We start from the raw sequence: 16604 nt of genomic DNA, 5'->3' as shown, positions 1-16604 counted from the left end.
TGCTTCTGGATACTAAGTAAGTGGGTAGTTAGGAATGAGTACGAGCTTAACTGGGGATGAAAGTACACGTCTTGAAGTATGAGTACAAGTACAGTCAATGAATCTAGACTCCACTTGCGATACTACAAACCATGAAAGTAGAGAGTGCAAATATGTTTTTGATAGAGAATGACTTTGAAGTTTTAGGAACCACAATACAAGAACAGTCATGATAAAAATGAGAATCTGCTCGAGGAAATTGGGAGGTGGAGGAAGTTAGCATCATGCTACCAGACAAGATGGCTAGACCAACAGATGTTTTACTAGAAGAAGAGCGGGTCATGAGTTATTTGAATGTTGTGCTGTTACATCTGAAGATATAATAGGGGGACAGTGGTCATAGGGAATGAGTTTCTCCCATATGAGGAGGTCTTTCTGAAAGTGAGCGTTGCACAGTAGATAGACGGGCATGAAAAGGCCTCAGCACACATATCGTCAGCTGCCAGGACCCCCCTGGTTTTGGGGGGTGATGTGGTAGAATAATCTCTAAATCATTCCAAGTTTAAAATTTCTGAGGAGAAATTAGGGTTGTTGGGGACCAGGGAAGAACTCAGATTATGTGTGGAGGCGACAACTTGTGCAAGTCATTGTCTAAGTCAGGCAATTAGTTGCCTGATTTAGATTGAGGAAACTAATCACTGAAGCCACCTTTCTGCTCACACTTTAAAACAATAAAATTCATCCATGCATAATCCTGTCAGCCCCACAACTGAGCTATGGGTCGTTGCTGGTATACAGTCACTGGGAAGTGTGAAGTGTTCCCAGCAACAGTCTTTCTACCGCAATGAGAATTCTGTTTTGGAGGCTTCTCTTTCTGTCTCTGCTGCCTCTCAAGGCACTGCCACCTGAATGTACCTATGTGTTTGTCAATCATTTCCCCACCCCCTCATATTTGTCTTGTGTCAGCTTCTGTGGAAGGTAAAATATTAGAACTTTCTCTTCCCTTCAATGGTAAGCAGCCTCAATTTATATACAAGGATTGTGTCTGCCAACATTGCCTCCATATGGACACCTGGGCTCCCAAACTTGTTCGCTCAACCTTACCTCACATCACCTCAGCATCTTGCACATTGCTGTCATGGTGAGACAGCCAAGGTTTCTCTTTTACAGCAGGTAATCTTTAACCCTTTTAATTTTATTTATATAGTGAAACTGTCCTTCCTAATATGTGGATGAAAGAGTGTGAAGAGCTGTATGAACTACAGGGTTCATATTTAACACTTGTGTCCTGAATCAGAATTGCCACTGAAAGTTATGCAGCTGCCAATGTCTGTCTGGATGGAGTCTGAGTTCCACAGCAATGTCATATTGACAAATTCTTCAGTGACAAGGAAGCTTAAGGTGAGGAGAGGTCATTTTATTAACGGAGTCACAGCCTTAGAAACAGACCTGCAATCAAAGAAGTGCTGGTATGTTCTGCAGAAATACCCAGCTTTGCTAGTCTAAAGTGAATGGAGGAATGAGAGGAGAGAGAAAACAAGAGAAAAGTCAGGCTCAAGGCACATGGATTTTGATGTTTCTCTGTCTCAAGTTATCGTTTCAATTTTTTTTTTCTAATTTCCGTGACAAGGTTAGAAGGAATCGAAGATGGAGTGGGGGAAGAAGGAGAACACCACTAAGCAGCCTGATCACGTTGACCCCATCATAGGCATGGTGTGCAAATACTCAGTTTTCACATTGTGGATATCACTGCGCATGGGTGGATGATGTTGCTGAGTGAACCTTTCCTTCGAAATTTTCTCATTCATTTAAAAATGATAAATAAGCTGATGTAGTTGTTTCTCCTATTTTTGTCGTTCAGTAATTCTGTGACTGGATGAGAATAAGACATATCAGAGAACACAGCATCATAGTTTGGCAAACTTTTCCCCTTTGCTAAGGAGACCTCTGAATAACCATGCCTATTGCAAATGGCACCATGTTCATACCCTCTGTGCTGACTTTCATTGGGATCCCTGGTCTGGAAACTATTCAGTGTTGGATTGGGATTCCATTCTGTGTTATGTACATCATTGCTTTGGTGGGAAATTCTCTGCTTTTGATCATCATCAAATCTGAACCCAGTCTCCATGAACCTATGTATTTCTTTCTGGTCATGTTGGGAGCCACAGACATTGTACTTAGCACCAGCATTGTCCCCAAGATGCTTGGAATTTTTTGGTTCCACTTGCCAGAGATCTATTTTGATGCTTGCCTCTTTCAGATGTGGCTTATCCACACATTTCAAGGTATTGAATCGGGAGTCCTTTTGGCTATGGCTCTGGACCGCTATGTAGCAATCTGCTATCCACTAAGGCATGCTATCATATTCACTCGACAACTGGTCACACATATTGGAATTGGGGTGACCTTGCGGCCTGCCCTTTTGGTAATCCCATGCCTCTTGCTCATAAAGTGTCGTCTGAAACTTTACCGAACCAAGTTAATATCCCACACTTACTGTGAACACATGGCCCTTGTGAAGCTTGCCACTGAAGACGTTTCCATCAGTAAATTCTATGGTCTCCTTGGAGCTTTTATTGTTGGTGGCCTGGACTTCCTTTTAATCACCCTCTCCTATGTACAAATATTTATCACTGTCTTTCACCTGTCCCAGAAAGGGGCACGTCTTAAGGCCTTTAATACATGTATTCCCCACATATGTATCTTCTTCCAATTCTATCTCCTTGCCTTTTTTTCCTTTTTCACTCACAGATCTGGATCTTCTATTCCATCATATGTACATATCACCTTGTCTAACCTTTACCTACTGGTTCCACCTTTCCTCAATCCCTTTGTATATGGGGTGAAGACCAAACACATTCGAGATAAGGCGGTAAAGATGTTGTGTTCCAAAGACTAGGCATGACGTTTGATGGAAATATTTCCTCCTATGGATTTAATGGCTCACCTAATGGGCCCATATGATCTGAAAGTCCAGTCAATAGTTTGGAGTATCATCATGTTTTATGAATAAATTAATAAACATATAAATGATTGTGTTAAATATCCCATAGGATATTGACTTGGAGTTACAAGGAAATTAGAAGAAATTGAGGAAAATAGAAGATCAGATGAGATACTGGAAAACTAAATGCTTGGCTATAGGAAAAGTCAGAATGCATGATTTTCCTTACCACCTGAAGCTGGTCTGTGTGGAATAGACAAATCAAAGATCCTTCTGCAGGTTGTAGTGGAACATACTGATTCTTTTGTACTTAGAGCTCCAAGATCAGATTCTTTTATATAATATACAAGTCCCACTACATTCTTTCTCCAACTATTCTAAAATCTTCTTTAGTGTTTACTTTGTCCAGTAAAAATTTATCCCTTGAATATCTCTTCCTTATATATAACCTGAACTTTGTTTGAAATAAGTATCTATAAATATCTCCTTCTTCACAAAGCCTATCCTCATCAAGTAATTCATGCTATAATCAACTTGGTGCTTCTCATGACATCAAATATGTTTGCTCCAACAAATCTAGGACTAAGGCCATGCTTACACCATGGCTTATATTTATTGTTTTTAAGTGTTCATTTAATTTCTCACTTGCATAAAAGCAACATGAGAAATGCTCTGGCATTTGGTGATTTATTTTTTCAGTAACGTGAAGACAAGTTTTAGATTTAGATTAGAGACAACGTTATTCTAAACCTCTTTCAATTATTTTCCTGATTCAATCAACAGTAACCCTTTGGCCTAAAAAACCTGGACAGAAATTCTGGAGGCTAGGATTCTCACGATATTTGTTTTCCAAGTATGTTTTTCTTTTTATAAAGCAAAGTACATTTTGTTCTGCATTAAGATGCTCATATACTAATAGTATTTCATAGAGAAACTGCATTTTGCAAGTCCATCATAAATGAGGGCAGGTAGCCAAATATTTGTCAAGAATATCTTATACAAAAAGCAGATTTCAATTTGGTAGAGAAACAACTGCTGAAGAAGTTGGTTACGTGCTTGAGTTCTGGAGTCAAAATGACCTTGTTCGAAACTCTTATTTTGCCAGTTCCTAACTATAGGGGTTGGAGTACAATTTACTATCACACATTCAGCTGCCTAAACTATAGATAAGGAAGAATAACATACATTTTATTGGGAACTAGAGACATGATTGTCACTTTAATTTAATGGATACGTTTATGTAAGACCCTTCACATGGGGTTTGGGAACTGGTAGGTACTCAGTAGAGATTATTCTGGTTACCATGCTTATCTTCATTTTCCTTGTGAGAATCTGCATCATTCTTCTTGCGCTTGAGCTGAAATACTGAGCCACTGTTTTCAAACAGTTGTTAATATAACACTAAAATTAATTTAAAAATACAAATTAAAGCTTTATGTATGACCCAATCTTTCACTTTTTGTTCACCTGTACCTGTTGATCGAAGTGTTACTTGTACCTATATCTATTCCCATATTTATGGATCTATATCTACCCATTTTTTTGTATTTATACATGTGTGTGTGATCAAGTTTATTAATTTTATGTCATTTTATCATTTCTATCCTTAGATTTATTTGCTTGTGTTTTCAGTTTTTGATAGAAGAGTGTTAAAATGTTCCATTATGAATGTGGATTAGTCTGTTTCCCTTGTTACAGCTGCTGATGTCTTTGATTTGCGTACTTTTAAGCTATGGGTAGGTAGGCACTTCCATTTATTGATGCATGAAGATTTTAAAGAGATCTTCCTTGTTGATTGACCTTTTTATCACCATGAAACACTTCCTTTCCCTAATAAGGCACTAAAGTCTCATGTTTGTTATTTTCTACTAACCTCTCATTTAGCTCAGTAATCCTGTCTTCTGCTCTGTGATTCAGCTTTCCTGAATTATCAGGTTTAACTCCTGTGCTTTAGCATTTTCTAATGTGCATCTGATTCATTCTCTCTCTCTCTCTCTCTCTCTCTCTCTCTCTCTTTATTTTAATTTAAATTTCTGGTATATTCTAATTTCCTGGTAAAATTCTTCAACTCTTCATTTTTAAGGATTAATAAATTATTTATCATTGGTTCTTCTATTTCCTTGCACATATTAAGCATTGTTACCTTAAAAATCCTTGACTGCTATTTACAATAAATACAGCTGTAGAGGGGTCCGTTTCTACTGCTTTTCTCCTTGTTTTTGAACTCATGTTCTTGTCTCTTGCCATGTCTACCAGTTTCTCACTGGGTGTTTGACATTATATATAAAAATCATGAAAGCCAGGTAAAGTGTTATTTTCCTCCAGGGATAATGCACATCTTGCTCTGTGGTAAGCCCCATATAGGATCTTTACCTTGACCTAATCAAAATTTGGACTGAGTGGAAGCTGGTTGTACCACTGTATTAGCTGGTTTCACTTTTGCACCTAAGGCTTGGCCTGTTCAGGCTTTCAACTGTGAGCTAGGGTGCAATCCACACCTTGCACTGTAATCTTTGTGCGCCAAGGAAGACAAGAGTACCGAAAACAACTCTGTCTTGTTCAAATGTTCCCTGCCCACTCTTTTGGCTTTCCAGTCCCATGCAGTTTCAGAGTTTAGCAAATATCTTGTCTGAAACCTAACACATTGCCAGTCTCAGGTCTCTGTTCCTCCACTGTCACCTGGAGAGAGATCCTTTGGTTTTCTACTTTTTTCTTTTAGGCTCTGCCAGAATTCCAAAAATCTGTTTTCTGACCCTCAAAACTGGCTGTATGCCAGGAGAATCGTCCTTTTTGACCAGACATAGCAGATGGCTCTTGGCAGATGTGGCTTCAGAAAGAGCTCTCTCTGTCCTCGGAAAGACTCCTCTATGAAATTCTATTTCTTCAGGATGTCTCTGATGCATTTTAATTTCTTTTTATGTACTTTATTTACTTGTTCATCGAGTGAAATGTTGCCTTTAGATTCTCCTTCTTGCTCCTCTTGAGCTGAATAATAATTTAGATTTTATTTTACACAAAATATGTTTTACTTACCTTATTTTTCCCTTTTTAATACCTTTTTTGGTATGCTTAGAAAACTTTGCCAATCACAAAATTTATGTATGGCTTTTAATATAAACAAAATTGTTTGTGATGCCTACGTGTATGAAAATTTAGTGGACAAGTTAAACTTATGCCATACCCCATGAAAAATCCCTATAGTTCTCTCCTTGGATAAACATATATGTTTTAAATTGAAACAATACCATTAATTGTATAAAACTCAAACAATTTAAAATGTTTTTTTTCATCCTTTATCCCTACTCTCTCATTAGAGTTAGTTAGTAAGTATGATATTCAGGCTTTTTTATACTAGAATATATGTAGAATTATTTTAAATAAAAATTAGATTACATCAAGAATATTTTTCTGCATAGTTTTTCAGCTACTTATGAATAACACAGATAAGTTTTAAAGTCACAACTTTTGGACTTTTTTTATTTTTAAAATGCCAATGACGTTGAGTGTTATAGTAGTACTACAATTCAATCAATATTTCTCTCTAAATGAATATTTTTGAAGCATATTAATGATGTAATGAACCTTTGCATGCATGTATGTATTTTCATAGCTGTGTAAGCAATTTTGGTGTATATATTAATAAACATAGAATTACAGTATAAATATATATACGGTCTATTTTTATTATTTGCTGCAGTTATGTTCTGTAAAGTCACTGAGTTCTGAACCATTTCTCTTTAGGAGAAACACAAGCATCAAGTTGCTTTGAGCTCTGATCACATTTTCAATAACCATTTAGTACATAATCTGTGTGTGTGTTTCAATTTAAAGGCACATTTTAATATATATCAAACACATTCAATACACATTTCTTACAAATAATACATTTCATGTGGCATTTCCCTGTAATAAACATTAACCAAGAAGGATTTCACCCTTTCTGACCTTGGATAATGGATCTGTAGATTCCTTTGGATTTCACACTTGCAACAGTGCCATCCACTACATTTTATTTAATTGATCATCATACCATGAATTCACAAACTTAGTCAACTTTCCATTCTCTCCATAGTTTCATCACACACTCTAGACGTTGCCCTAGCAATTGGAGGAGCAACCTCATGCACAGATTGGTAAAACTCCTCTTCCTTCTTCTGGATGTTCAGTATTTTTGATTCATTAACATTGAGCTCACAGGCAACTATAACTTCTGCCTACAGGGAGCTTACCTGACACACTGTCACCTCCGTAAGATGGATCACAGCCTTGGGTTTAGGAACACTGGATGCACTTCAGTAGGATGCTTGGGGGCCATTTTCACCATCACCACCACCAACAAAAAGGAGTAAAATAGAGCATTAAATAGACCACAAAAATGTATACTCATTTATTCGTACTAGAGATGAAACAAGAAGGCAGAGCTTAAGCCTGTTCAACCTCAGCTGAGGACATGTGTGTTAGGCAACTCAAATTTTTTCTGCCTGGCATATGTCCACTAATGGTGACAACACTGGGGGCATTGATTCTGGGGTTTCAGTATATGTGCTGCCGAAGCGAGCACTTCTGGGGTTTCAAATATATTTGAACAAGTAGATGAATTCCCAAATACAGAATCTGTAAATAATAAGTATCACCTGAATACACACACACACACACACACATATATATATATATATATATAAATGCAAACATACATATGTTGATATATATCCACATACACAAATATAATGCATTAATAGCTATCTTCTAATTCTGTTATCATTTTAGGTACAACTTAATAAAATACAGTATAAATATGTAAGCACGGAATTTTAACTCTGACCTTATGAAATGCTTATTGAAACTTTTTCCTTTTCACTATTATTCACTTGGGGTGATTATAGTCTATCATATTTCTGCTCAGTTTTTAGAGTTAAGACACTGAAATTTTATAGAAGACTATAGGAAAACTTCTTTTCTTAGACATATTCATGGGGAAAAATAAAAGCTCAACTTACGCAAAATGTAAAGTTCACCAAACCCATTTTATTGTCATGTTAAAGGGGATAATATTATTGCCCTTGGACAACTCAAATTATTCTTACTCCAAAATCTGACTTCTAATATGCATAAAAATTTAAAAAAAATTATTTTTGTTTTTTTTTGTGGGGGGGAGGGGCAGAGAGAAGACAGAGAATCCAAAGTGGGCTCTGAGCTGACAGCAGAGACCCTGATATGGGGCTCGAACTCTTGAACCAGGGGCTCATAACCTGAGTCAAAGTTGGATGCTTAACCAACTAGGTCACCTATGTGCCCCCCAAAATTTTGTTTAATGTAAACCTTAATGCATATATACTAGGGATCACTTATATTTTCATCATCAATCAATATTATAATATTGATTATATTTAATATAATAATGTGAAGTTTCCTCTCCATCCTTTTTCTCAAATTCCCCCTAACAAAGAGGAGAAATAAGGTCTGTTATTTCCCACTATAACTAGAACAGGTCAATTACCAATGTTTGGCCAGAAGTTTCTTTCAGAAATGAGCTACACATAGAGAAATAGGACTGATAGGAGAGGCAGGCATTCTGAAATAAAGTACCGTCACAGAGAGCCTAACAGAAAGGAGCCATCAGAGAAAAGTAGTCTGACATGGACAGAGATGTTTAGATAGACTGAGATATAGAGATGTGTGGGCTTTACACAGTGACAGTTCTCAAAGGCAAGAGTAACAAACATAAATGTGATATCTTTTAATCTAAAAAGCATATCACTTTTCTAATAAAACACTAAAAGATAAATTAAAGGTAACAAACCAAACATTAGTTTTCAAAATTGATTTTTTTCTCTGTTTGTGAGAATATCGATGATGGAACTTCATACACCTGAAGGTGTATGTGCAACAATATGCTTCCTCCCATCTCTGTAGCCTAACTGTAATTAGTCTCTGCTAATAACTCTGCTGTCCCAGTCATGGCTTGATATAGCTGTGATGAGGTGACAATATTTAAAGAAATTTGAAAAACAATCTTGAGACTGATACTATGGGATTCTTTTTTTTTTTTTTTTTTTTTACTTTTTGATTTTTAATTTGGGAGGAGGTCAAGGTTTTTTAAAAAGCAAGAAACAACAAAAAATAACAATATCTGCATTTTGTTATTGACTTGAATTTCCTAATTTTATCCATGAAGAGGGTGAGACATAGAAATGGGATATACAGGAGTACCTGGGTGGCTCAGTTGGATGAGCGTCTGACTTCGGCTCAGATCATGATCTCATGGTTGAGAGTTCTAGCCCCGCGTCAGGCTCTGTGCTGACAGCTTTGAGCCTGGAGCCTGTTTCGGATTCTGTGTCTCCCTCTCTCTCTGCCCTTCCCCCACTCAATGCTATCTCTCACTCTGTCTCAAAAATAAATACAAACATTATTTAAAAAATGGGATATACATTCAAAAGATTCTCACAACCATAATTCTATCCCCAGTTTAGGTGCAGATGTTTTACTTAATATATATGTGCCTTCGCATCCTACCTTAAAGATAAAGAGGTTGATCTGTGTTTAAAATTTCATGTACACTGACACCAAGATTAAAGTCAATTGACAACTCTCATGAGTATTGTAAACTATATAGAATTGGGGGTACATCGTAGACTATGTAGAGATATGATAGCTGATTCAGTCACTGTTCACCAAATCTTTTACATTAAACCGTGTAATCTAATCTACCAATCCTGCATTCTATTAGGTGAGACAGAACAGGCTTTCTAGGCACTTTTGCTTAAACATATATAGAAGAGGTGTGAATGATCTTACAGGGACCTAGGGAAGGCTGCCCCGAAGTATGCCACAATACCATAAAGATTATGCTGAATTAAACTTATTTAAGAAACAGCCAGTGCAAGACTGCTGACTCTTTGTCTCCAGAAAGCAGGAAGCACATCTCCCATGTGAAAGGTACCTTCTCTGCATCAAGAGGTAAAGAGACATCCTTATCATCAGAGATAGGGAATCAGGGCCAAAGTAGCCTATGTAAATAAATCTTATAATTTTTACAGATTTATTACCCCAGCCCAAATTCTAGTCCACATTTAGAATTCTTTACTAATGGAAGCTCCTGAGCATAAGTTTTCTTTGTCCCATCAATTCCTCACAGATGGATGTTTGTCTAAAATGTATAAAAACTTCATGTCTTGGTCATTTCCTTTGGTCTTAATTTTACTATGGACCTCTGTGTGCATTAATTATATTTTGTTTTTTCCTCCTGTTAATCTGTCTCATGCCAATGTAATTATTAGACTGATTTAGAAGAACTTTGTAGGGTAGAGTAAAATTTTCCTTCTCAAAAAACTCAACAGAGTCAACTTGTGACACATGGTAATAATATGCAAAGGCTACTTGTCCTATACAAGTAAACGTACCGATATACCAGTTCTATGAAAAGTAAAATCACATGCTGAACTAGAATTCAAAAAGCACGGATGGTACCGTAAACTTAGTAACTACCCAGGCAAGTGCTCACTGATACACTGGGGAACACAAGTCGGTGTAGTTAACGTTATACTTAATTTTAAAATTAGGAAATGAGATCAGTAACACTTTCTCTGCTTATTTCTCCGGCTCTGGAAAACTAAATTAAGAAATGACTATAAATATGCCTTTAATCTGTTAAACATTACATATACATTTATTATTTCTGCTACAAATCATTACCAGTCATTCCTCTTGCAAATACAACCTTCCCTTCCTTAGAACACACTAACTTCTAGTACTCAGTTTTGTTTAGTGAACCATCTCTGGATCCTGCTACGTATTTGTTGGGTTTTGACACTGTAGATGATAGGGTTCATCAAGGGTGGGAAAAGGATATAGATATTGCCCATGAGGACGTGGACCACAGGAGAGAGGTGCTTTCCAAAGCGGTGCACCATAGTCAAACCAATAATTGGGATATAGAAAACCAGAACAGCACAGATGTGGGAGACACAGGTCTTCAAGGACTTGAGCCGCTCGTCCCGGGATGCAATAGTCAAGACTGAATGCAGGATCGAGATGTAGGAGATGAGAATGAGCACCGAATCCAAAAAGAGTGTGCAGATCACCAGGGCTAACGCATAGAAGCTGTTGAAGCGGATGTCGGAGCAGGCAAGCCGAAGTAAGTCTTGGTGCAGGCAGAAGGAATGGGAGAGGATATGAGGATGGCAGTAATCGAAGAACTTTAGGCGGACAATGGGAGCGGTAATGAACAGGAAACTCCTCCCTAAAATGGCCACACCAATGGTGATGATTCTCATATTGGTGAGGATGGATGTATATCTCAGAGGATTGCAGATGGCAGTAAAGCGATCAAAGGCCATGGCAAGAAGGACTCCAGACTCTGTGAGGGACAGACCATGGATGAAGTAAGTTTGGGCAATGCAGGCATCCAGGCTGACTTCCCTGCTGAAGCCCCACAAGATCCCAAGCACTGTGCGCACTGTGGACAGCCCCATGCACAGGTCAGTGAGGGCCAACATGGCCAGGAAGTAGAACATGGGCTCATGCAGGCTGGGCTCCGTCCGGATCACATGCAACACCAGGCAATTCCCTAAGAGTACCATAGCATAGATACAGGAGAAAGGAATGGAGAGCCAAGGATATTCCCGTTCCAGGCCAGGGAAACCCGTAAGGAGAAAGGTGGAGTTACTGATTTTGGAATCAGGTTGAACAGACATGGATCTCTAAAGATGGATACCTCTCAGAAAAAAATATACTAAACAGCTTATTAAGAATCATATGTGTTCTCCACTGCCTTAATATAAAGTTTGAAGTAACAGCTGTGAAAGGAATGATCGCACTTAGCACAAGAACTCATTACACGTAATACCAATGCTTGTATTCTATAAGAAGCTTCATTTGCTCTGAAACAGAGACTATGCCTCCATATGAAACCTTCTTATTCGTTCACTGACCCCATCAGAGGAATTGTGTCCATATCCATAATCTCACTGTCACTTTCTACCTCAGTGCTTCACACACTACAAATAACAGAGAAAATACCCGGCTTGTGAAGGTATTATAATGAAGTTTAAGTACACCAAGTAGAAAAGGAAAACACATTCGAGTGTTTGCCTTTAAAACTTCGTGAAATGAATTGCAACTCACTGCCGTAGCATGTAAGATTCACCTCTGCTTATTACATAAGACACTCAGTCATTTATAGAAGTCATCTCTCAGTCATGTTGTCCACTTCTACATGTACATTTCATGGACTTAATAAAGAATAACTATCGCTCACAGCAGAGATGGTCTTGCCAATCTTGAAAATGGATCTGGTTCTTTTCTCTTTGTCACGGTGGCATGGATATTCCAGAAGAAGCAAGATTTATGTAGGTCTAGGAGTCACTGGAGTAAACCCCCAAACCCTGGGAGGTTCTGAGAGTGAATGATGCAAGATATAGGGGCTGTGCTTCTTTGGGAGAGTGAGAGAAAACCCATGGGAATATCTGTAGAGCAGATGTTCCACTCCACTAAATTTTGAATATTCTTACAAGTGCAAGTTTATAAAAATAATTCCTTCATTCAGGGAGATTTTGAAATGAGTACTGGACAGACAGTTCCAGAAACATGTAGTAGTTTGCCTCCTCCCTCACTGGTCTTTACATGTTTTTTTGAAGGACCGCAGATACATCCTATATAAGACAGGTTATTCTTATTGACATAAAATTTCATTTTATTTCCCTTCATTTCAGTATAACTTTTCTCTTTTTATTTGAACTCATGCCATCAGTATTCAAAGAGTTTGTGTGCTGGCAAATGAAACGTTGTTTTGTAAGTCATAACAGATTTGTATACGGTTGATAATCCTTTTAAACTGCTTGAATTAGAGTCTCTATTTTCATAACAGTAATGTTACCGAGCATTTTTTTTTTGCATTTACTGTGTACTAGGAATCTTAGCATTATTTAACTCTCAGAATTAGAGTACTTCTGTTATTAATTTAATTTCTAGAATTACTTAAGGATTATATCTTTTCATAGGCAGTAGACCACAGAGATAAATAATGTGCTTACAAAGCCAGACTTTCTGGGTTGAAAACCCTTCTCCAACTCCTGTGAGCACTGTGTCCTTGGGCAACGTACTTAACCTTATATCAATTTTCGCATCTAAAATGGGGACAATTGGGATGCCTGGGTGGCTCAGTCAGTTAAGCATCTGACTTTGGCTCAGGTCATGATCTCATGGCTCTTGGGATCAAGCCCTGTGTTGGGCTCTGTGCTGACAGCTCACAGCCTGGAGCCTATTTCAGATTCTGCATCTCCTTCTCTCTCTCTGTCCCTATCTACTTGTGCTCTTTCTCTCTCTCTTTCAAAAGTAAATAAACATTTAAAAATTGAAAATAAAATTAAATGGGACAGTAAAGGGCATCTGTGTGGCTCATTTGGTTGAGCCACCAACTTTTGATTTCAGCTCAGGTCATGATCTCGTGGTTCATGGAATGGGGCCCTGCTCTGGCTCTGCGCTGACAGTGCTGGACCTGCTTGGGATTCTCTTTCTCCCTCTCTCTCTGCTCCTCCACTTGTGCTGATGCTCTCTTGCTCTCTCTCTCTCTCTTTCTCTGTCAAAATAAATAAATAAACATAAAAAACCCATATGCAATGATTCAATAGCAGTTTTAAGAGGAAGTCTATAGCCATAAATGCCAACATTAAGAAACAAGAAATATTTCAAATAAAAACCCTCACTCTTCTGGGGTCCCTGGGGGGCTCAGTCAGTTAAGCATCTGACTTTGGCTCAGGCCATAATCTCAGAGCTTGTGAGTTCAAGCCCTGTGTCTGGCTCTGTTCTGACAGCTCAGAGCCTGGAGCCCACTTCAGATTCTGTGTCTCCCTCTCTCTCTCTGCCCCTCCCCAGCTCACACTCTGTCTCTCTCTGTCTCTTCTTCAAAAATAAATAATAAAACATTTTTAAAAACCTCACTTTTAATCTCAAGGAATTAGAAACAGAACAAACTAAGCCCAAAGATGGCAAAGAGAAAGAAAGAACAAAGGCCATACTAGAAATAAATGAAATGGAGATTTAAAAATGTGGAAATTGTCAAAAAAACTAAGAGCTGTTTTAAAAAAAAAAAAAGATAAAATACATAAATGTATAAATTGATAGCTGTTAAATTTCAGTCTTTAAGAAAATGTATAGAGATGGAAGAATTGGTGAAAATCTCTACTTAGGGAAACTGTATGTTTGTTAGTAATTCCTTTGAAGTCCTTACTATTTTGGAAACTCAAGATTTGAACAAATCATTAATGACATAGTGGACTGATAATAAAAATAACTGTCAATCTTCCAGGGTAATAGGACATCAGGTTTGCATATCATATTGGCCTTTGTTCCTACTTCCAACTAACATGCATTTACATGTATATCAAAAGGTAAAAGTTCACAACAACTTGAAAATAAGAAAAAATAGTAAAATGACTAAAAACATGGAAGTTATTTTTATAATGTAAATGAGGCTATACTCTAAAGGAATCTGGCTCAAAACATGCCTCTTGACTTTATAAACATGAACAGAATCACCAATCCAAATAGAATAGGGAATACATTTTTTCCTTTCAACTACTAATCGAAGAGAGAGAGTTTAAGACAACAATGTGTATAAAACAGATTTTTCATAGATTATGTCACAATTTTCTTTAAAGTATGGAAAAAATAAAGAATTTTCACTATAGGATGATAATTTAATTGTATTCCTTTATTAGTCAAAGAAATGAATTCAGACATTAAATGTTCATATGAAATGGAAGAAGGCAATGTTCTTATTTACTTCAAACTTATTCTAAATGTGATATTCAATAATTTTTTCTAACAATTTGTTGAAATTATAAGCATTTAGCAAATAACACACCCTAAAAATAAGCCTTCCATTTATTTACATTCAAAAATACAATAGAAAGCAGACTAGAATGACAAATCCCATTCACAAATGCAGCACCTGTAGATATAAATGTACATAAACACATGTAGAAATCATTAACACTCCGATGGGGCTTGTAACGGCATACACCTGAAATAGAAATATATTCTTTATGTAACTGTATCTATTCTCCTAAAACATTTCCATAGTTTCACTGTGACTAAACAAATGGCAATATTTTTAACTTAACAAATATTTTAAAGCTTCTTAGGGAAGATTAAAAGTCAGAGAGATAAAAGAATTAAGGGGCCCCTGGGTGGCTCAGTCGGATGAGTATCCCGTTCGTGATTTCGGCTCAGGTCATGATCTTAAGGTTCCTTGGGATTGAGCCTTGCATAGGGCTCTGTGATGAGCGTGTTTCCTGTTTGGGATTCTCTCTCTTTCTCTGTCTGTCCCTACTCTACTCACATGTACACACTCTCCCTCAAAAAATAAAAATTAAAAATACACTTCAAGTAATGCTTGTCAGTAGTTTCTATAATTAATAAAATACATATAAAGCAACAATATTTTATACAATAAGAAATATGAGGGAGGAGCCAAGATGGCAGAACAGCATGGAAGGTTTTTGTGTCTCGCGTCCATAAAATACAGCCAGACCAACACTGAACCATCCTACACACCCAGAAAACTGATTGGAGGATTAGCACAACAATCTGCACAAGCTGAACCACAGAATTCAGCAGGTACATGGAGTGGAGAGCTGAACTTGGGGAGCAAGAAGCCCCGAAAGGTAGGGAATCTCTTTTGCGGGCAGAGAGAGGATGGAGATTGGGGAGGGGGGAAGAATACGGGAAAATCACCCCTCCCCAAAAGCAGCTGGAGAGAAAGCAGAAAATTGGAATCAGCTGCAGGGACTAAACTAAAAAGGGAGAAAGGAGAAAGGAGAGGGTTTAAACTCTATTGAGACTATAAACTAGAGAAGCACAAGGCTGCAACTCCACAGCTCAATACCTGGCGGTGCTCTGGTGGGAAGGGCGAATCCCCAGGAACAGAGTGGGAGCTGGGAGGTTCTGGGGCCACACAGGGAAAAGCGGTTCCACTGCTGGAAGGACATTTGGTAGTGACTGTTGAAGTCACCTGGTCTCAGCAAACCCCAGAAAATGGCCACATTCGCTGGTGCTGTAACAAGGTCATTAAGGGTGAAACCTGGTGCCAGATGCGTGTTGTGATTTTCCATAATCCCTGAAGTGCTGCTGCTACACTGTCTCCCGAACATTTTCTGGGGTGGGCTGGCACCTCGCCATAGTCTTGGGGCACCAGCAACAACAGCATCCAGCAGGCATTCCTGGGTGCAGCGGATATTCGGCCATTGCTGGGTGAGACCCTCCCATAGAGGGGCGGAGTGGGTCAAAGCCGCAGTCCTTAGGAAGTAAGGGGCCGGGGAAAATAGCTGCATCTGAGACAAAACTTGGGAGAGAGGTACTGCTTGGGGCCTGGTCACAGAGAGTGAAAAAGCAGGGAGTGGACGAGAGCTGAAGATGGAGGACTGGTGTACCATTGCTGATCTGGGAGAACAGACTGTGTGGCTGGGTGGAGCCATTTTTCAACGCTCCAGCCTATGCGCATGCGCACCAAAGAGCACCACAACAACCCACACCAGCAGGCTAGCTGCGCCACCTAGTGGAGAGCAGAGCCGTTACACTGAGCCCCGCCCAACTAGGCCGACATTGCTCAAGAACACAAGACTCACCACCAGCTTAATTTATGGACTATAAAGCGCTACATGGACTGACTTCTAGGGGA

The 16604-nt window shown here is 38.4% G+C and overlaps 2 protein-coding genes across 2 annotated transcripts; one reads left to right on the top strand and one right to left on the bottom strand.

Moving 5' to 3' along the window:
* The first annotated feature begins 1936 nt into the window (after positions 1-1936).
* On the top strand, positions 1937-2881 carry LOC115525931 (olfactory receptor 52A5-like). The gene has a single exon (XM_030333360.1). The coding sequence runs from the start codon at positions 1937-1939 to the stop codon at positions 2879-2881; it is 945 nt and encodes a 314-aa protein (XP_030189220.1).
* Positions 2882-3050: 169 nt separating this feature from the next.
* Positions 3051-11619, bottom strand: LOC115526281 (olfactory receptor 51V1-like). The gene is made up of 2 exons (XM_030333733.1): positions 10716-11619; positions 3051-3199 (listed from the first exon to the last, which is right to left on the bottom strand). Exons 1-2 carry the CDS (start codon positions 11617-11619, stop codon positions 3051-3053), a joined length of 1053 nt encoding a protein of 350 aa, XP_030189593.1.
* Positions 11620-16604: the final 4985 nt, after the last annotated feature.

This window comes from Lynx canadensis, chromosome D1 (genome assembly GCF_007474595.2).
Source record: "Lynx canadensis isolate LIC74 chromosome D1, mLynCan4.pri.v2, whole genome shotgun sequence".
Classification (NCBI taxonomy): Eukaryota; Metazoa; Chordata; class Mammalia; order Carnivora; family Felidae; genus Lynx; species Lynx canadensis.
This window is presented reverse-complemented; position numbering and strand designations above follow the sequence as displayed.

Bases quoted from the DNA above. Each gene is read 5' to 3' on its own strand.
- LOC115526281 (XM_030333733.1), bottom strand. From the start codon at position 11,619: ATGTCTGTTCAACCTGATTCCAAAATCAGTAACTCCACCTTTCTCCTT. The intron at 3,200-10,715 runs GTAGCAGGATCC...TACAACCTGCAG, and splicing joins TGTCAAAACCCAACAAATAC to AAGGATCTTTGATTTGTCTA.
- LOC115525931 (XM_030333360.1), top strand. From the start codon at position 1,937: ATGCCTATTGCAAATGGCACCATGTTCATACCCTCTGTGCTGACTTTC.